The 22,757-nt window shown below is 42.5% G+C and overlaps 1 protein-coding gene across 1 annotated transcript; it reads left to right on the forward strand.

Moving 5' to 3' along the window:
* Window positions 1-261: 261 nt before the first annotated feature.
* Window positions 262-7,334, forward strand: LOC132207537 (probable G-protein coupled receptor 139). Its single transcript, XM_059643453.1, has 2 exons — window positions 262-376; window positions 6,409-7,334. Exons 1-2 carry the CDS (start codon window positions 310-312, stop codon window positions 7,320-7,322), a joined length of 981 nt encoding a protein of 326 aa, XP_059499436.1. The 5' UTR covers window positions 262-309; the 3' UTR covers window positions 7,323-7,334.
* The last annotated feature ends 15,423 nt before the right edge of the window (window positions 7,335-22,757 follow it).

The following is a 22,757-nucleotide window of genomic DNA, read 5'->3' on the forward strand; positions in this document are numbered from 1 at the left end:
TTGCACGTGGAGAGCACTACACATGACAAAATGCTGCCTCTACTTTTTTTCTTACATATTTACTGTGATCTGGCTTGCGCAATTGGGCCTTGGTGTTGAATACATTACATTTCAACAGGGAGTTAACTCCCTGGTGTAATCTGTTCAAGTGGGAGCTAAAGAAAATCTGGTTGACGTTTAAGTCCCACAGTTCCTCGGGTGACCCACAGGACAGACAATAAAAGCTGTCAGACTGTGTTACCTCCAAGTCGGACTCAGAGTATCAACTCAGCGATTGCAGCACAAAGGGACTGGTCAGCAAACGTGGAAATGCATCGGCCGATTGAGCACATTCAGAAAATTTATTATCTGGTTCTTGCTGTTATTGGTGTTCCTGGTGAGTCACTCAAGGCACTGTGTTTGTGTAAATTGCTTGTGCGATGCTCTCTGCTTTCACTTTTCAACTGAGAATGTTAGATAAGGGCCTGATGCTCACCAAAATAGAGATGAAAATGACACAATTACATTGACGGAAAGTCACAAAATTACTATCCAGTTTGATTCTACTATCCCCAGCTGTGAACAATCCTCTGTGTGTATCTGAGAAAGTTATGCATAGGAGCCAGAGATTTGATTCACATCATGATAAATTAATGAAATTTCTGTTTGTGCGGAATTGTATTGGAAGCATATCACTCGCTCAAATGAACGAAGGTGGATCGATGCTGACAATCAAGTCGATTGTATAAAATACAATGGTAACTTTGAGTTACCATTGTATTTTATCAGCACAATATATTAAGAATTGCTTTAATATTGAGATCATCCATTGGTTATAAGTCGAAATTTCTTGGTTTTCTATTGAACTATTCCAAAAGGAACAGTTATCATGTCATCACTAGCTTTTCAGTCACAATGAGCACTGTTACAACATTCACATCCACTTCTTAATGAACACGAATGTTGTTGCTGTATGAATGACACTGAGTTTCTGTTTGCCTGCCATTCCAAGACACCACTGTGTTCCCTGGCCAACATCAATGCCTCGGGTATGCTGCAGTCCTCCGGTCAAGATCAGTGATAGCTGGAAGAACAGAATCACATTTTCTGCCTCAGAACCCTGAAGCCTTGAATATTTAGACAATAATATTAAACCCTGAGCGCCTTTTTCCATGTCCTTTACCCACCCTACCCAGGCTGTGTCATGACATGGTCTGTTTTTATAATAGCCAACCTATTTTTACGGCCTCATTATGCCCCAAGATCAACATTCCGACTCCCGTGGCTTTATTCCTTCATCGGACCTGGCAATCACTGGCTGGTCTGGCATTTATTACCCGTCCACAGCCGGCCTTGAGAAGATGGTGGTGAGCTGCTTTCTTGAGTCATCTGCAGCCCATGTGCTGAAGGAAGACTAACAATGCCCTCAGGGATTTTATTCCAGGATTTTGACCCAGTGACATTGAAGGAACAGCAATCTGTTTCCATGTCAGATTGGTGAGTGGCGTGCGGGGGAATTTGAAGGGAATGGTTTGCTCGTGTATTTGCTGCCCTTGTCCTTCAGCATGGAAGTGATTGATGTGGCTTATGATCATCCACCCTTTGCCTGTCTAACTTTCTTCCATTCTCTCTCTCTCTCTTTCTCTCTGTGGGCTCTGCGTCCACCTACCCGCTGACTCATTTGAACCCCCTCCCACATCCCCTGTCTTCGGCACTGCACGTTTTCCAACTGTTGTCCTTTCTGAAGAAGGGTCATTGGGTTCAGAAAGTGAACTCTGTTTCTCACTTCACAAATGTAACCAAACCAGCTGAGATACTCCAGCAATTTCTGTTTCTGTTTCAGATCATTACCATATACCATTCTTTGTTTTATCCTTTCTATAAGTACGTCTTCTTACTCGACAAAGAAATGACTTAAAAGGCATTCCAGTTTCTGGATTGCTGACCACTCATATTGGAACATAATCCTGAGACACTGTGGTTCATGACTGAATATTATTGGTATTAGCCAGGTTTAATTTTGAGCTGAGCTGCTAGATTTGATTTCTCAATGTTTCAGATTTTTTCAAGTGTAATATGATGAATGTATTGAAAGCAGAAACACCAGGGGCTTGCACTACTAAGGTTCTTGGATGATCATTAAATGTTCTTCGCCATTGAATGAATGGCCCCAGGCTTTGAGAACTGAAAGAGAAATGAAACTTTGCTTGGATTTGACACCCTGCTCAAATCATAACCTGAAACAAATGCTCGCACTCAATCAGATATTCATTTTGTCCAAGTATTTTGTAAGCGTTCTGGTCTGTTAAAAATGATATATTAAGCTCTGTTGTGATTACTGTTCTTACCATGTGCAGTGTACAAGTTTGTACGAGCTTACAGATGAACTTACCAATTCGATTCAAGAGAAGGCTTACTCCCTTCAAATCTGCCCCTCCATTGACTACCGTCATGGCTGAACTGATTTGAACCTTAAATCCACCAACCCCTGAAAATCCTTCATTTCTGTGCTGACCAAGAATTCATCCCCCTCTACTTTAAACAATATTCAAAGATTCTCCCTCCACAGGCATTTCAGGACAAGACTATCAAAGACTGATGGCCACCTTTAATTTTAATAAAATGTCGCCTCTTCCCTCCTTAAACTGAGCCACCAATTATTTTGAAATATTTACCTCTCCTTCGATACTATCCTCCCATATGGAATGTTCTCTTGGTAGTCAACCTGTCGCGACTCTATAAACTCTTCTGTGTTGAAATCTATTCAAATCTTAGATTTCTAGACTTCTGCAGATGCAAAATTAACCTTCTGAAGAAATGTTCATGACAGGACAACTCGCTCATCCTAGCTTTTACAACACGTGGAAGTGCGCTTCTAATACAGGTATATCTATCCAATGGCATACACAGTCGTCTCACATTATTTACTGTAACAAATCATTCTTATTTTTGTCATAAATTCCCGTCTCAATTCACAGCGACAGTGTTGATCATCTTCGTTTATTTTTGTCCCTGTAGGTAAGTTTTTTTTTGTTTAAAATTTCTTTTCAATTCTTGCTCTGGGAGAAGAAGAGACCGCTCTCTGTATCACTCATACCTCACATCAAAGCAGCATTTTGACAAAGGCCTTCTGCATCCTTTCCAGATCCTTGGTGTAATGTGGCGACCAGAATTGAATGCAACACTTTATGAGAAGCCTAGCCACGGTCTTACGATGTTGCAACATAACATCCTGACTCTTCTACTCAATGCCTCAACCAGTAAAGGCAAGCATGCCACATGCCGTTTTTACCACCCTATGCACTTGTCTGACCATTTTCAGCTACAAATTTGAAACCCAAGATCATCTGCACATCAGTACTGTTCGAGTTCCTGCCATTCAACATGTTGCTGTAGTTGAGAGAGTGCAGAAAAGATTTTCAATGACGCTGCTGGAGCTGAAGGTTTTGAGTTTTATGGAGAGGCTGAATAGGCTGCTCACTTTATTTCTGGAATCCTGGAGGCTGAGAGGCTGACAAAATCCTGAGAAGTATGGATCAGGTAATGAGCCAAGGCTTTCCTCTGAGGGTATGGAATGAGAAGGCACTGGTTTAAGGTGAGAGGGGAAAGATTTAAAAAGGATCCGAGGAGTAACATTTTTCGCATGTCAATTATGGTTCCATAGAACCAGAATCAAGGGACAATTCAGTCAGTGGCCATTCAACTGACACCCCATTTTAATACCACATTCTCGCTGCTTCCAACGTAACCTTGCAGGTTACCACTCTGCCGGGAAATTACCATAACCCTTGTAACTGCTTCAGTTTTTTCCACCTCAGTGACCAAACGTGGCAGCGGCATTCAGATACCCAACACCATCTAGATGAATGAAAAAATCAGCTGCAGATGCTGGAAAACTGACATGAAAGTAGACAGCTCTGGAAGTATCTGTACAGACATCAACAAACTTCATGTTTTGTGTCCAGTGAACCTACTTCAGAACTGACAGTAGCAAGATAAAGGTGGTATGTATGATCCTGAAAGGGAACTGATGGGAAGGAGTGAGGAGATAGGTGGAGCCAGAGCCCAGAAAGTAAGAACAGCAGTTAATCAGACAAACGGATGGTTGACAGAAAGACAAGGAAGGAGGAAACCTGGCAATGAGGTTAATGATGAGGTGAAAATGAGTTAGCAGTGCTGAAAGTAGTCCATGTGATCACAAAGCTTGAGACGTGGGGGCTGGGGTAAAGACCATGAAAGGAGGTGAACTGGTTCAAATAAAATGAAAGTCGATATTGAGTTCTGAGGGCTGCAGGGTCTCCAACCAAAAGAGAGATTTTGCAAGGAAAGGTTCAAATGGAAATCCCATGGGAGAGAGCGGCAGAACCACCTTCTGGATGAAAATGTTTTTCCATCATGCCCTCTAACCATTCTACTCGTTACCTTAAATCTCTACCCTGTGACAACTGCCATTTCTGCACAGGGAAATTTGTCATCCATGCCCAACCTATCAAATGCCGTCTTCATTCGATTATTATCTTGTTTAGTTGGCTTATCGATGGTTCTTCAGAACTCTTCTATCTCCTGCTTTAAGCATAAGCATAATACTGTCTGCTGTTTAGTCTTCTAATGAAGTTCTGAACATTATTGATGAGCAGATGGGTGACACTGCTCTCCTTCCACACAGTTTCAAAATACAATGATGCTCTTTGAACAGTTCATTAAACAGCTGCCTTGAATATTACAATGGAAGATTTAAAGAAATGAATGTCACAAAATTATGAAATAGGATTTCTTTTCTTTCTGGAATCAGATAGCAAAAGAAAACAATAAGGAAGTAAGTTTCTAATGGAAAAGAAATCAGATTGGCCATGTGCCATGATTTACAGCTTGCTTGAGGAACATCAGCACATGGGAAGAGGAATCGGCTATTCATTCAAGTCTGCCATGCCAGTTAGTACAGTCTTGCTGATTAATTTATTCAATACCTTTCATGCTGAGAGGCCATGTTAGCTTTCACACCATTGATAATAAAGAAAGAGTCTGCCTGAAATGTGCTGGAAGACTCAGTGTCCTCAAATGGCTGGATTAGATAATTCTCAAGATTCATAGACATTGGTGGGAGAGTAGAAAGTGAAAAGGGTGATCCAAGAGCAGAAAGGGACCTTGATTAACTGGGCCAGTGGGCAGAGGGTTGCCATACGTAGTTTAATTGAGGCAAATGCGAGGTGCTCCATTTTTGTAAGTCAAAACAGGACTGGAATCATCCAGCTAATGCTGGTGCCCTGGGCAGTGACCTCAAAATAAGGGATAAAAGGGCGAAGGTACATAAGCTCCTTGCAAGTGGCATCAAAGATCGACAGGGTGATTAAGAAAGGGTGAATTGGCATACTTCCCTTCATTGGTCAGTGCATTGAGCACATGAGTTGTTGCTGAAAAAAAACATTGAGAAAGCCACATTTGGAGTAGTGCACACAATTCTCGTCGCCCTGCGATGGGAAGGATGTTATTAAACTGGAAAGGGTACATGAAAAGATTTCCATGGATGTTATCAAACTTGTGTCTCTAAGTCGTAACTAGCAGTCGAAAAGGCTCGGACTTTGTTTTTCCCTGTAGCATCAAAGTCTGAGTGTAGCCTGAGAGAGGTTTATAAAATAACAAAGGGCACAGATAAGATGAATAGGAAATGACTATTTTTTGACCCCAGGATTATGCAGTCCAAAACTAGAGGGCACAGGTTTAAGGTGGCACAAGTGAGATTTTAAAGAAACCTGAGAGTCAACTTGTTCACCAGAGGATGATACATGTTTGGAATGAGCTGCCAGAGGAAGTGATAGAGGCTGGTATAATGAGAACACTTAAAAGGCATTGAGATGGGTACATGGATGGGAAAGGTTGAGAGGGAAATGGACCACATCCAGGCAAATAGAACTCATTCAGTTTCGGAATGCTGGCCAGCATGGGCGAGTTTGACCTAAGGGTCTGTTTCTGTGCTGTATGACTCCATCACTATGCGACTGTCCCTGAGAAAAACATTTCTGCTCACGTTAGTCCTACATTGCAGCCCTCTGCAAATCTGGAATCCCCAGTTTCTTCTGGGCTTCTCCCTACCTCCGATTGATCATTGAATAGGGAGGTGAACCTGGGCGTCTCAAATTATTTGGAAGAGTGCTGATACTTCGTTCAACATCTAAAGATGGGGCATGGGGGATAAATGGCTCCCCTGCCTCTGGCAGCAAATGAATATTCAATCTCCTTGCTTAACCCTGTCAACCCAGGAGTGCAAGTGGATTGGGTCAAGATTGCAATTTGTTTTACATTATTTTCAACTCACCACAAGCCAACAGACAAGTTTCAGATTGTAATGTTCTATCCATTCAGTTTGAACCAAGCACTAACAATGACTGACCATTAATTCTTAGCCTCTTAATCCTTTTCCATTTGTTACAGTTAACCTACTAGGAATTATAATCCTGTCTCGTGGAAAGTGTGGTCTCTCTGCATGTACTACTCAATACCTGGTGGCCATGGCAACTGCAGATCTTCTGGTCATTATCACTTCTGTCATCTTGTGGCGAATCAGTTATTATTATTTCCCAGGATCATTCCTGGACATCACCCCTTTGTGTAGTATTAATTCTGCCCTGGTGTCTGCAGCAACAGATTGCTCTGTCTGGTTCACTGTCACATTTTCCTCTGATCGATTTGTGGCAATTTGTTGCCAGAAACTGAAATCAAAATACTGCACTGCGAGAAATGCAGCTGTGGTTCTAGTAGTAACATCGACCCTGCTCTGCTTCAAAAATGTCCCCTGGTACTTTACGTACGAAAGCATGGTGATAATCGACAATGTGCCATGGTTCTGTGCTGCAAAAGCCAGCTATTATAACGATCCTGGATGGGTGGGATTTGATTGGTTTGTTACAGTTTTAACCCCTTTGCTCCCATTCGCTTTAATTCTGTTGCTCAATGCTCTGACGGTCAGGCACATTTTACTGGCCAGTCAGATCCGGAAGAGACTGCGGGGTCAGAGCAAAGGAGAGAGTAGCAGTGACCCAGAGATGGAGAGCCGAAGGAAATCTATGATTTTACTCTTCACCATATCCGGCAGTTTCATCCTCCTGTGGTCTGTGCATGTCATAGAATTCTTATATTATACCATTTTAGGAATCGATCCCCAGAGGGATTACAATGAATCGGAATATATCTTTAAGCAAGTCGGATGGATGATGCGAGATTTAAGTTGCTGCACAAACACTTTTATTTATGGGGTCACTCAATCGAAGTTCAGAGACCAGGTAAAGTGTGTGCTGAAATATCCAGTTATGTCAATATTTCATCTCATTAATAAAGAAAAAAAGTGAGAACTGAATATGTTTCAATCAGATCGCTTCCTATTTTACTTAACACCATTGAGTACAGGCCCAGCATCTCCTCATCTGACCTCTCCACATCATACAGTTCTCCCAATCCCGGGATCAGCCAAGGGGACCTTCTCTAAACTGTCCCCAAAGCCAGTCTACCTTCCATGAGAGGATTGTAATGTTTTGCAGGGTAAACCATTAAGCCTCTCGAGCTTGCTCTGCCGTTTAATGCAATCATGGTTGATCATATCTTGCCGCAACTCCACTTTCCTGTCCGCGCGCAAAATCTTTCAATCCATTCCTAATCACCAGTCCTTCTGTCTCCTCCTTAAACTGACTTCATTCCCCAGCAACCTGGAGGAGCTATTTCCACAGATTCATCCTCCTTTGAGAGAAGTAACTTCTCCTCATTTCTGTTTGAAATATACTAACCCTAGTCCTAAAACAGGCTGGGACTGCGTCATCAAAGCTGTCAAGATCCGCGAGGACCCAGCAGGGTCAAAGTGCAGACCAAGTCCTTTCACTTTTGCAAGCCAAAAGGACAATCATTTGGAACAGAAGTAGGCAACTCAACCTCGATGGAATTACTCCAAAATTAAATGCACCATGGTTGATCTGATGGAAGCATCAAATGTACATTCCTGCTCATTTTCTTGTTTAATGAAAAATAAGTTCCCATCTGAAAATATTCAAGGACTGTTCTTCCACACCTTTTCAGGAAGTGAAGTTTAAGGACACATGATCCCATGAGAGAACTTCATTTGTGCGATCTCTGTTCTACATGGGCCACACTGGTTTTCAAACAGTGACCTTCAATTCCGTATTCACCCATGAGAGAAAATATTTTCTCCCTGCCAAGCCTCTTAAAATCCTTCAAGATCTTACATCTTTCAATTAAGTCACTTCTTTCTCTTCTAAATGCCAGCACAGGGAAACCAAGACTGTCCTTAGATATGCTTTCTTTCTTACATATGCTATGTCTTCTAGGTATTTCTCTAGTTCACTGACATTCATCCTCAATGTGTGCAGTACTGCACACTCCATTTCCCTGTATTATAGAAGCATTTACTCCTTTTTACCTCAATTATTTACATGATTAATTGCATTATTTTATTTGCTTTTCAAGTTTCTTTTTACCTCTGTGTCAGCAAACAATTGCTTTGATTCATGCACAATAACTCCAAGATTTCTCTGCATCTCAGAGCTGTGAAAGCTCCCACGATGTAATAAACTTTATTGTTATTTTTTCTGCCAAAATGGACAACTTAACGTAATCCTTTATTACATTCCTGTTGCCACCTTCTTGTCCACACAGGTAGAAGTCTACATAGTTTTGTAAACTCCTCTGTACTCTTTCCAAATTAGTTACTGTACTATCTTTGTGTTTGTTCACAAATTTGACACCATGGCTTCCATAAGTCCCTGTGACTCATTTCTGTGAATTGTAAACATTTGGTAAGCTGGCACTGGTGTAGTCAAGAGGGAAATCATGAGGGCCAAAAAGGGACATGAGATAGCTTTGGCAAACAGCATTACAGCGGTGTTGACTGGGGTGTCCAAGTACTGGCAGGGTTGGCGAATGCGGTGCCTTTCTTTGAGAAAGGTGGTAAGGTAAAGCTAAGGAACTAAAGATCAGTGAGAATGTCAACGTGGCGGATAAGTTATTGGAGGCGAGTCTGAGAGATGGGATCTAAATGTGTTTGGAAAGGCAAAGACTGATCAGGGACAGTCAACATGGCTTTGTGCTTCGAAAATCGTGTCTCAACAACTTGGTTGAGCTTTCTCAATAAGTGCAAGGTAATGAGGTACAGTCTGCATGTTTCTGCGAATGAGAGATCATATTTAGCTGAGTTCATTAAGGAGGAAACCTGTGCAGCAGACAAAGGTGATCTCCACGATACGCTGCACTTTGCTTTCTGGAACGTATTTGCAAAGGTGCTATTGTAAAGCTCATCAAGTAAAGATGAAAATTTGCAGCAGGTTCCGGCATTGGAGTCAATCAAAGATTCACTTGCTAGCAGATAGCACAGAACAGGAACAACAAGGTGTAGAGCTGGATGAACACAGCAGGCGAAGCAGCATCAGAGGAGCAGGAAGGCTGACGTTTTGGGCCTAGACCTTTCTTTTCTGAAGAAGGGCCTTGGCACGAAACATCAGCCTTCCTGATCCTCTGATGCTGCTTGGCCTGCTGTGTTCAAGCAGCTCGACACATTGTTATCTCAGATTCTCCAGCATCTGCAGTTCCTGCTATCTCAGAGATGGCTCTTTTAGCAATCTGGCCACACAAACCAGTGCCAGTTTATGAATACCCCTACCTGACAGCATTGTGGGTCAAACTTGCAGCACATGAGCTGACGTGGTTCAGAAGGCAGCTCACCATCACCTACACAAGGGCCAATAGAGATGGGCAAGACATGATGAACCAGCCAGCCATGCCTGCATCTCACCAGAGAATTTGAAATAAAAAACTTCTTCCTGTATAATATCTACAGTTTACTTGAAAGTATCTTTCAGTACATGAATAATCGTAATATTTCCACGAATTATTGTAGGCAGTATATATTCTTATGTCTGATGATATATGATTAGAAAACATTGTCCATCAAATGATTGGAATGTTTCACTGGTATTTTGAGTGTTTTGTTCCTTTCAGAAGTGGTGTTTTTTCACACTTCGAGATTGAGACAGGAAAAAATAATATCTGTGCAGAGCCAAATAATTTGAATCAAGCACTTAGCGATTGCAAGCTAACTGAATATGAATCTGACGGTTTTTACAACATTGAGCCAAAACTATTGCTTGCAAACTGATATGCCATCCAAGATGAAAAGGAGAGGGTTTTTGAAAATCAGTGAGAGAGCGAACCGCCATCTGAGAAATAAGCATTGAGCTCTCCCAGGAAATTGCTCAGCTGTCTAATGAAGCACGATTCATCTACAAGTGCTCAACGTCACTTCTAGCCAATACTCCTCACAGAAGATTTTGCAAAGAAAACATCCTTGACAGCCAGATCAGTGGCAAAGTAGAGAACAACAGAAGAAAGACGTGTAGAAACTGAGAAAGTAAATTTGAATTTATTTTCTTATTACTTTTTTTTAAATAAGTGGCAATTGTTTTATTGGGACAGCATGCCTGTAGAATTTTGTGAAGTTAGAGAATAGTTAGGTGTTAGGACTTCGGAGGAAACTATTCAGTTTGTTACGACTTCCCTTAACTTGCTCACTGTTAGGGTTAAATAAATAAATTGTTACTTGTTCTTTATAAAGTGATTATTGTGATTTTCTTTCAGTTAACATGTGTTTCTGTGTTTCAATGCCACCATGAATTTGGGATAATGTCACAAACGTGAGAGGAACATAGCATTTGGAATCAAGATACAATCACTAACAAGTCACCACAAATACGCAATACTTATGGATGGTTGAAATCTGACTGTGATCTCCATCGAAGATTAAGAAACGATTTCCAAGAATAGCGGTGAGCATAACACACCAAGACAACAGAAATTACATTTTGTGTAATATAATACAATATTTTGATGTCCTGCCTTTCTCTGTAACATCATTCAGTCATTGTAGCCCACCCTATCACTGTGCACTTAACTAACTTCTCTGGTCCTCTTGATTTCTGTAACATCCTGCAGCCATTGCAAACCTTCTTATCCCTGTCACACCTCTCACCTACTTTTTTTTTTACTTGATCCCTGTAACCCTTTGGCAGATATTGGTTGCTTTGAGGTTTTTGTTGCATTCGCGATTGTGACACCCACTTCCTTGCTCTTGAAAGCCACTGCCACAACACTCCCAAGCTCGGAATACTTTTTCAACGCCTTCCAGGCCGAGAGAAATTGGCCATTACAATGCTCAGGAATTCCATCATTGTTTTCCTTTGGCAAAATTGAAAGTGTACACAAATGGATACCTGGAGTGAATGAGCGATGACTTTAAAAAGATCATCCAAGTGGCTTGCTCGATCAACTTCATGTAATAACGACTGAAATGGATATGGTCCCAAAGTATCAGCTCAAGTTATGGGAGGACGGCATGAGAAGGATAACGGGTGAACAAAGATATTGATATCACTTTCCTCACATTCATTGGTATTGTATTTAATTGTGACACCAGCAGAAATCTCTGTGAAACTCCATCAGCTAAAGGTTTCCATTCTGAAAATGCTCCCCAACCCCATAAACTGAACTTCCTCAACTCTATAATTTAGTGATGTTATTGACTCTAATGTATAGTTTCCCAAACCATGGGCTTGTGTTTTCTAAAGGAGTCAAACGTTATCAAATGACTTCTGAATATCCAGATGCATCGCATTCATCTTTCCCGAGTTTGTTGCCTCTTCAAAGATTCATGCAGTCATAGATTTGTATAGCATGGTTAACAGCCCTGTGATCCAACTCATCTATGATAGTCACATTCCCCAAACTAAACTATTCCTATTTGCAAGTGTTTGCTTCACATTGCTGTACAAATATTTTCTGATACACTAAAACAGTGGTTTAAATGTTTTAACTGTACCTGCATCTTCCACGTCTCCTGAGAACTTGTTCTATACAACTATCGTCTTCTGTGTGAAAAAGTTGCCGCTCAGGGCCCTTTCACATCTTTCTCCTCTCACTTTAAACCGATGCCATCTAGTTTCGAGATTCCCCAACTTGAGGAAATGACCTCAGTTATTTAATGAACACAAAATATTGAACAGCACACCACAGGATTGGTCACTTCAGACGATGATGTTTTGCTAAACATGACACTGAATTAAACGTTTGCTCTTTACCTGGCCCATATCCCTCCATTTCTTGCATATTCATATGCTTACATAAAGTCCCTTAAACACCCCTGTTATACCTGTCTCCACCAGCATCCCTGGCAGCTCTTTCCATATTCCTGTCACACTCTATACAAAAGAAAAACTTGCCCCACAAGTCTCCATTGATATTTCCTACTCTCACCTTAAATGCATGGCCGCAAGAATTCGACATTTCAACGTTGGGAAGAAAGATTCTGTCAGTCAACCTTACCTATGTGTCTCATCATTTTCAAGCCTTTTGCCAGGTCTCAGTTGAGACTCCGCTACTCCACAGAAAATAATTCAACTTTTTCCAGTCTCTCATTCTTGCTCATACATTCCTATCGAGACAGCAGCCTGGGAAATATCTTCTGCACTCTGTTTAAAACTTGCACGTGTTTTCTGAAATGTAACAACAGACTTGAATGCAATATTGAAAGTGTGGCCTAACTGAAGTCTGATAAAGCTGCATCATGGCAACATAACACTCGCTCATAGTTGCCCAACCAACAAAGGCAGCATGCTATACACCTTCTTAATCACACTGTCCACTTGGGGGTGGCGGGGGAGCACTTTCAGGGAGCTACGGACATGAACCCCAAAATCTTTACTTACATCAATGCTATCCAGGGACCTGTCATTAACTGTGTAAGTTTCCTTAAGATTTGACCTCCCAAAGTGCGGCACCTCACACTTAGCTGGATTAAACTCCATCTACCATTTGACCTACCACATTGGCTACTGATCTATACTCCGCTGTACCTTTTGACAAATTGCTACACTCTGCAAAAATCCACAGATCTGTACACCATCTGCATACTTACAAACACACCCCATCTGCATGTTCATAACAAGCAGCAGAGGTTCCAGTCTCGATCACAGCGTAACACAGCCAGTCATGGCCCTCCAGCCTGAATAAAAATCACCCTTCCACCACTACCCTTTGCCTTCTATGCTAATTCTGAAACTTGCAGCCCAGTCACCGTGGACCTATGCCTGTTAATCTTCTGGATGACCCTACAATGAGTGACCATGTCAAAGGCCTTACTGAAATCCACGTGTATAACATCCACTGCTCTAACTTCATCGATCACCTTCATCACCTCCTCCAAAAATTCAATCAACACAGTGAGACATGACCTTCCCCTCAAAAGGCCATGCTGACAGTCCCTAATTATACCATTCTTCTCCAAATGTGCATAAATCCTGTTCCTAAGAATGATCACCAATAGCTTTCCAACTTCCCAAATAGCTTCCCTTATCAACACCCCTTATCAACTTCGAAATATTTTCAGAAATTTGTAAAATAGTGTAGGTCCCATTGCGTTTCGAATACAATACTCCTACAATCAAGGTTTCTGTCATAAAAGGTGATGACACATACCTGATGGGCCGAAAGGCCTCTTTTGTACTTCTTGAGTCTCTGGTTCTCTGAGACACAACGTGATCCTCAACAAGAGCTGGATGAATGAAAGATTCGTTGACTGCACCAGCACTTCTTGTCTCTCCATTGTTGCGCTTGAGGAGGTGATGGTGAGCTGCCTTCATGAACTGTTGCATCCAGGAGTTGAATGTTGACACACACTGCGTTTTGATGAGGGAGTTCCAGGCTTTTGGCTCAGTGGCATTGAAGGAATGGTGCACATTGACAAGTCAGGATGGCGAGTGCCTTGGAGGGGAACTTGCAGTATCTGCTGCCGTGGTCCTTCCACATACAAGTGTCCATGGGTTTTGTACGTACCGACTGAGGAGCCTTCGTGAATCTCTACAGTACAGCTGATAGATGGTACACACTGTGCGCCATTTCTGGATGCAGAGGAAATCTGCCAATGTGGTGTCAAACGACGTGCAGGTTAGGTAAATTGGCATTGCTAAATTGCCCGTAGTGTTCAGGGATGTGTAGGTTAGATCGGTTACAGGGGGAATGGGTCTGGGTGTGATGCTTTGGTGTTTGATGTGGGCTCATTGAGCCGAAGGGCTGTTTCCATACTGCGGGGCTTCTCTGATCCTATGTGGCGTGAGTCAAACAGCCAAAATAGTCTGCGAATATGTCACCCATCCAGGCAAGTACACTTAGGAACCTCACTCTCTCTAACCTGTTGTGAAGATTCAGTGACAGAATGATGGCTTTAAGACGTCTATTTTGTTCTTTTTTGAGCAGTGTTTGAGACAGGCGTGCTCGATACAAAGGAAATAACCAGCTAGTGAGGCTCTGGTGATTTTTTTTTCAAGCTGGGACAACAGAAGCAGTATGATGGGATGGGTTCAAGCTCGCGAAGAACCAGGATTTTAATTTAATGTTCAGTCAACGATACGGTTTCAAAGCTGCCACACATCGGTCCCCACTGCCGCAATCGTAGCCGCAGATGTGCAGGGCATCCTGTTGTCCTCACTGAGCGATAAACCACAAAATGCAGCTGAAGAGCACATACTGGAATTAGATTTGAATATACATCTGGATTAAAATGTCGTATTATGGAGGGTCTGGCTCAATAAAGTCCTTCAGGGAACGAAACTGCTATTCCTTACCTCGTCTGCCCTGCGTTTGACCCCAGATCCACAGCAATGTGGTTTGCTCTTAGGCGTGAGCAATGATGCCCACGTCCTGTGAATGAATGAGGAATTAAAAGGAAATGCTTGAGTTCTCACTTTCTGAGAGTTTTCTCTTGATGTTCTTTCCGCCTGGACTGCAGAAATGCATGCGAGACAGTCTATTTTTTGAATGTATTTATGGCATGTTACGATATTGGAACAGATGTTATTCAGGACCTAGATACTGTATTATTCTGTGAGGTTTTCTCCCAATTCTTCTTTCTTTCCTTTGTGTTTTAACTGTAGTGTATGATGAAAGTGTGTTTTGCTTCAAACCCTGGTAGTCTGACCAATCGAACTGCACGGGTTCACAACGTCTTACACTTGCTTTTTAAAATAAGAGTAAAGTCAGATAAAGAGAGTGAGATTTATTTCCGCGTCATTTTAAGAGAAGCATATGGTGCTGACTGCAATGATTTCAGATCTCCAAGAGGTATATGTCCCGGAACGGCTTAATGGCGTCAGCAGGAGGCACTGATGGCTCAGAGAAAAGGACAACCCATGGGGAAAGTGGACGGCAGTGCGTAGGGGCCATTGCTGATCACGTCCGACAGCTGGAGCCTCCCAAGACCCTCAGTCATGAACATTAAACTCTAGTTTGCATCGTTGGAAATAATAGAGACATGCGTGAAAAGATGTCTTCAGAGACAATTTAGTGCACAGTATCATTGCTTTCTGCCTGAATAGGTTTTCCCACGGGCTGCCGAGCATCAAGAAGTGCTTTTGGACACAACATCTGATGGTCTGTTCATGAAATATGTCACTTGAAAGACACAGTTACTGTCAGGCAAGAGGACTGCTTCACTTGAGGGTATCCCGTGCCTCAGTCGGGGAGTGAGGGCGAGAAGGTGGGAGCTTCATTCAAAAATAAGGCATGAATTGATGTGCAACTTCTCGCAGAACAGGGACAGAACCTCCATTGTTAGCATCACTTTAGCATTAGAAACGAGTCATTCAGCCAACTGAGAAAACAGAGACCGTGCAGCAGCCGCACCTCAGTCCCTCCTCACCCTGGAATAAGCGAGTGGACCACCTCTGGGCTACTGTCAATGCCACTTTCTCTTTCCTGAGGAAAGAAACAGGTTGGCTGGCATCTATTCTATTGAGCTGAGGAAGGTACAGTGCAAGGCCATCTAATTCCTGCCTGTAGATAACAGCCTTGTCTATTACAACGTGTAACATCCAGTAAACTACAGTCTGCCGCAAAACACGTGAGCCGGATTAGTTCATTTCACCCTGAAATGGCGTTCAACCTGCCAGATTTACCGTTCAGTTTTACCGTTTAAACAAGGCCTGGATGTAAACTGGCAAACAGCATTTATTGGCTCATCCTCGATGGTTCGTTCGAATGAAAGAGTAACATTCGCTATTTTCCAGTCCAAATTAACACTGCACTGAATCTAATGAACTTTGGAAAATTAAAACAAACACATAAGTATCTGAATACCGACTTCATTGGAGACCCTCGGATGAAATCTATCACGACCTGCCTACTTTTCAACTAGCACTCCAACAATTTACTCAACAATACTTCGCTGGTAATTTTTTTGAGTTATTTCCTTCCTGTCAATTGATGATTTATAGCTAACACCATCAAGACGCTTGTCATCTCTCTTGCGAAAACTGATGGAAGTATCAGTTTCATTAATATGCCATCTCTTTAACCTCTACAGCTAATTCACCAAGCTCATTTCCTGTCGGACCAGCAGCTTCCTTGACTGAATGCCTGGAGAATCTTTTCCCGCCTCTGTCTTTTTAATATCTTTTGCTAACTTGCTGTTGTGCTCTCGTACTTTCCCCCTTATTGATCTTTGAGTAATTATTTGCTTTATGCAATACAATTTTCTGACATGCCACCTATCTCTGCAGAATTATATATCTTTCTCTGAGTTGTAAAATATTTTTAACTTTTTCATTGATCACAAATGGGAGATCCTCGGCATCAGATGCATGTTCTGTATACCTTGACTGGTGGGTGCAGAGTGTGATCCAATTGCATGTACGTTCTCATTTGCAGGGTGTGTATGAATGAGACAGTGTGTTTCATTTGTGCAGTGATTGTACCGAGGTCACACAGCTGGATCATAAAGTATGAGTTCCCTGATTGGAGTTCTTAATCTGTTCCAGTCAGGGATACTTGGCTGACATATGTGTGTATGGTTTAAATACTCTGACAAAATGCTGCCGCTATTTTTTTTCTGACATAATTACGTCGACCTGACTTGCTCAACTTGGCCTTGTTGTTGAATGCATTATATTTCAGCAGGGAATTAACTCACTGCTGTCATGTGTTCAAATGGAAAAAAAGAACATCTGATTCACATTGAAGTACCACAAATCCTCAGGTGACCCACCTGGTAGAAAATTAAAGTTGGCAGACTGTTTTACCTCCTTGTCGGACTCAGGGTATCGACTCAGTGAGTGCCTGCAGCACGAAGAGGCGAGTCAGTATATGGTGGAATTGTATCGTCCGATTGAGCATGTTTAGAAACTTTATTACATGGTTCTTCCTGTTTATAGCGTTGCCAGTGATTCACTCAAGGCACTGTTCTCACCAAAATACAGATAGAAAATGACTGATGCAATTGTATTGATGGAAAAGTCCTGAAATTACCATGTTGTTTGATTCTACTACCTCGGTTGTGGGCGATCCTCTTTTTGCTCCCGAGGAAGTTATGTATAGGAGCCAAGGTGACGATCCGCATCATGATAAATTACTGGAAGAATCAGTCAGTGCAGCATTATACTGGACGCACGTAACTCGCTCGAACGAACTGAGTTCGATCAATTTTAACATCATAAATTTTTTTGTCATGTAAAAGTCCATTCAATTGCTCTACCGTCTTGTTTTAGCCACACAACATCTCAAAAATACCTTTGCTATTGAGACCACACATTGGTAATAAATCGAAATTTCTTGGTTTGCTGTTGAAATTTATTCGTTGATGGTATGAGGGCGCTGCTGGCCAGGGTTAGGGTTCGGCACCCCTGTTCGAAGAGCACCACTTATCAAGTAGTCACTGACATTTCGATCACGATCGAGCACTGCTCCAACTTTCAGATTTACCCCTTTACGAACACCAATGTTCTTTCTCTTGGAATGGCACCAAGTTTCAGGTCGCCTGCCACTTCAACGCACCACTGTGTTCGCTGGTCAACATCGGTGTCTGGGGCTTGCTGCAGTGCTCCAGTCAGGCTCAGCACAAGCTGGAGGAACAGAATAACATTTTCTGCTTGGGAACCCCAAAGCCTTCAATATTGAGATGGGTAGTATTCGACACTGAGTGCACTTCCCCATGTCCTTTGCCCACGGCCACATACTGGTCCCTGTCATGACCTGGGCTGCTTTCAGCACAACCAAACTATTCTCACCTACTCATTGTCTCCAACGTCAGCTTTCCTCCTTGCTGGCCTTATTACCACATGGGACCTGGCAATCACAGAGTGGTCCGGTATTTATCACCCATCCGTAGTTCTCCTTCAGAAGGTGACGGGGAGCTGCCTTCTTGAGCCACTGCAGTCCATGTGCTGAATGGAGATGCACCATGCCCTCAGAAAGGGCATTCTAGGATTTTGATCCAATGGCATTGAAGGAACAGCAATATGTTTCCACATCTGGATGCTAAGTGGTTTGGAGGGGAGTTTGCAGGGAGTGGTTTCCCATGAATCTGATTCCCTTGCCGTTTGGGACGGGAGCAATTAATGTGGCTAACTCTCATTCACGCTTTGCATCTCTAACTCTCATTATTCTTTCTCTCTTTCTCTGTGTTTTTTCTCTCTCTGTCTGCGGGCTCTGCCTCTTCATATCTGCTGAGTCCTTTCAGCGACACATCCCCTTTCCTCAGCACTCCACCAGTTGCAACTGCTGTCCTTTCTGAATCAGGGTCACCAGGATCAGAAAGTGAGCTCTGTTTCACACTCCACTGATGCTACCAGATCTGCTGAGGTACTCCAGCAATTTCTGTTTCTGTTTCAGATCATCAACATCTGCCATTCTTGATTTTGTCCTCTCTCAGAGTACGTCCTGTTACTCGCTGTACAATGACTTTAAAGGCACTCTATTTTCTGGATTGCTGACGAACACATATCAGAACACAAACATGAGATACCGAGGTTCATGACGACTGAATATTATTGCTATTTGCCAGGTTTAATTTTGAGCTAAGCTGCTAGATCGGATTTATCAATGTTTCGGATTGTTTCAAATGTGACATGATGAACGTACGCAAAACAGAAACTCGGGGGCTTGCATAATGAAGTTTCTCAGATGATCATTAAATGTTCTTTGCCACTGAATAAAATACATTTGACTCTGGAAATGAGATCCAAAGCTTTGCTTGGATGTGATACCTGACTCAAAAAATGAAAGCTGGTGAAATGATCTGTGAAACTGCTCAATGAACCTGCAACAAATGTGCACACTCAATCAGATATTCATTTTGTGCGAGTATTTTGCAAGCATTCTGTTCTGTCAAAAATGCGTGTTAAATCTTTTGTGATTCCTGCTATTAATATGTGCATTGTACAAGTTTGTATGAACTGACAGATGAACTTAACGACAAGATTCAAGAGAAGGCATGGTCCCTTCAAATCTGTCCTTCTATTGGCCACCATTATGACTGATCTGACTGTAACCTTACATGCGCCAACCCCTGAAAATCCTTCATTTATGTGCCGACCATGAATTCATCCCCCTCTACTTTAACCATTACTCAACGACTCTGCCTCCACAGGTCTTTCAGGACCAGGGTACCAAAGCCTGACAGCCATTTTTTTTAACTAGTTCACATCGTCCCTCCTTAAACTGAGCCACACATTATTGTGAAGCAGTTACCTCGAGTTCGAGATTGTCCTCCCAATGCGACAGCCAAAATGTGAACACTCGACAAGTTCATGTCTCGTTGAATCAAGTCACCTCATAGATTTCTAAACTCCAGCAGATGGAAACCTAACCTTCTCAAAACTAGTCGTCACTAAACAACCAGTCCATTCTAACTTTTACTGTGCATTACTGTTATGTCCGTCCATAGATGGGGTGACCCACGACACACATCGTATTCTCACCATATTTACTGACGCAAAATGTTCTTATATTTGTGAAAACGAAAACTCGCCGCAATTAACAACAAAATTGTATTGACCTTCCTCGTTACTTTTTGCACCTGCATGCAAGTTTTGTGTTTAAATTTATTTTGAACTCATGCTCTGGGAGGACTGCAGACCTCTCTCCATCGAGCTCATACTCTCTAATCCAGATAGCATCCCACTCAAACTCTTTAGCATTCCCTCCAGATTGCTCATGTCACTTGGTGACCAGAATTGAACGCAAGCACTCGAGGTGCAGTATAAACAAAGTCTTAAAAATCTGCAACATAACATCCTGACTCTTGTACTCAATGCCCCAAACAATAAGCAAACATACCAGACAGATGCTCGACCACCGATGTGCAAATTCAGGAGCTACGGACTTTCAACTCAAGATCTTCTGTGTATCAGTGTTGTTCAAGCTCCTGCCATTTAAGATGTCGTTATACTTGAGAGAGTGCAGAAAATACTTATCAGGATGTTCCTGCGAATGGTGTGTTTGAATTTTAGGTTGAGGCTGATTCGGCTGGGAGTTTTTATTTCGTGGAACGTTGAAGGCTGAGGGGTGAACGCACAGTGGTTTATCTAATCATGATGGGCATGGTTAGGGAGAACAGCCAAAGTATTTTGCCTCGGGTCGGAGAGTCCGAAACTCGGGGACATGTGCTTAAAGTGAGAGGGCAAAAATTTATAAAGGACCTGAGGACTGACTTTTTCACACAGATGGTGGTGCTTGTTTGGGCGAGCTGCAGACGAACTTGTGTGGCGGGTACAAATTCACCTTAAAAAAAAACATTTCGACGGTAATATGAACAGCCACGGATTAAAGGTATAGGGGGAGAATGCTGTTAAATAGGACGAGGTCAGATTGAGATGTCTGGCGGGCACAGCTGAGTTGTACCGAAAGGCCTCTTTCCATGTTGTATACTCTATGACCGTAAATGGAGAAAATCAATTCTGTCCCATCAATGATATCGTAATAATTTGTTCAGACTTCGACCACCGATCCATTTTTACTTTCCTTCTTGAGCTACTTGCCGGTCATTTGTTTTTCAATTCTGCGCTCCTGGATTTCATTTTTCTCATGTCAATTGCGATTCTGTCGAATCAGAGTTAAGGGACAATGCAGCTAGTGGCCATTCAACTGACATCCCACGTTACTACCTCATTTTAGCGGCTGCCTCCCAAAGCTTTCAGGTCACCACTCTTCAGGTGAAGTACCAAGACCCTCATAAACCGTTTGAGTTTCCCCACCTCAATAAGCAAACAGCGGCATCCAGATAGCCATTTCCTTCTAGACTCATGGAACAAACAGCTGTGCATGCTGTAAAACTGAAATGAAAGCAGATGACGCTGGTGAAACTCAGCAGTTCTGGCAGGATCTGTGCAGACAGCGACAAAGTTCATGTTCTGAGTCCAGTGAACCTTCCTCACAATTGACAGTGTGAGAAGCGGGTGGTGTATATGATAACAAAAGGGAACTGGTGGGAAATTCATAGATATTTTTGGGAGAGTGGACAGTAAAGGAGATCGTCCAAAAGAGAAAAAGGACCTTGGTCAATTTGGCAAGTGGGTGGAGGAATTGCAGACGTGGTTTCATTTCGGAAAATGTAGGGTATTGAATTTTGACAAGGCAAAATGCTGCAGGAATTATGCAGCTAATGGTAGGGCAGTGGAGAGTCTCGTTGAACAGAGAGATAAAAGGGTTCAGGTAAATAGTTCCTTGAAAATGGCATCACAGGTAGACAGGGTGGTGAAGAGAAGGTGATTGCCATGTTTCCCTGAATCAGTCAGTGTACATGGGCTTGTGAATGCAATTTGAGGCTGAACAAATGCTGGTAAAATCGCTTTTGGTTTAATGCTCCTAAACTCAAAAGTTTGCAAAAAAGATTTCCATGTATGTTACTGAGACCTGATGGATTAAGTCACAAGGAGAGGCTGGTTAGGCTGGGGTATTTTTCCCCTGCAACGTTTAAGTCTGAGCGGTGTGTTTGTCGAGGTGTATAAAACAATGAAGGGCCCAGAAAAGATGAACAGGCAAAGTCTATTTTTTTTCTGGGTTATGCAGTTCAACACTAGAGGGCGTAGGTTCAACATGAGAGGGGAAAGATTTAAAGGGGACCTGACGGGCAACTTGTCCATCAGAGGCAGGTGCATGTCTGGGACGAGCTGCCAGAGGAAGTGGTGCAGACTGGTACAATTAGAACATTTAAGCAGCATCAGGATGTGTACATGATTGGGATGGTTTCGATGGAAATAGGCCACATGCAGGCAAATGGGACGAGTTGACTTCAGGAAAGCTGGCCAAAGCAGAAAAGTTTGGCATACGGGTCTGTTTCTTGCTCTTTGACTCCGTGACTGTACCTGGGTAAAACAGTTTGTGCTCGTCAGTCCGACATTGCAGCCCTCTGGTTATAAATTTGTATTCTACTCATTCTTCTGGTGTATTCCCTGTCCCTGAGTGATCATTGCATGGGGAGTTGATCCTGGGTGGCTCAAATTGCCTGGAAGTATGCTAACTTATCATTCAACATTGAAACGTCGAGCACAGGGGTGAATGGCTTGCCCGCCTCTGGCATTCTCTGTGCTTAACCCTGTCAACCCAGGAGTGGATGATTTCATTCGAATTGGGTTGAGTCATTATTGCAAATTGTTTTAAATTATTATCATCTCACAACAAGTCAACAGACAAATTTCAGATTGTAACTTTCTGTCCATCCAGTTTGAAACAAGCACTAACAATGACTTACCTTTAATTCCCAGCCTCTTATCCCGTTTCTAATTGTTACAGTTAACCTATTGAGAAAAACAAATCCGTCTCGAGGCAAAGTGTGGTCTCTCTGAATGTCCTACTCAATACCTGTTGGCCATGGCAATTGCAGATCTGCTGCTCACTATCATTCTGTCATCTTGTGGCGAATCAGTTATTGTTAATTCCCAGGGCCATTCCTGAACATCACC

The sequence above is a fragment of the Stegostoma tigrinum genome, chromosome X (genome assembly GCF_030684315.1).
Source record: "Stegostoma tigrinum isolate sSteTig4 chromosome X, sSteTig4.hap1, whole genome shotgun sequence".
NCBI lineage: Eukaryota > Metazoa > Chordata > Chondrichthyes > Orectolobiformes > Stegostomatidae > Stegostoma > Stegostoma tigrinum.

What these genes read in the sequence shown, in the direction of transcription:
- LOC132207537 (XM_059643453.1), top strand. Translation starts at nt 310, where the DNA reads ATGCATCGGCCGATTGAGCACATTCAGAAAATTTATTATCTGGTTCTT. An exon ending in TGCTGTTATTGGTGTTCCTG is followed by an intron (nt 377 to 6,408) that starts GTGAGTCACTCA and finishes CATTTGTTACAG; the next exon opens with TTAACCTACTAGGAATTATA.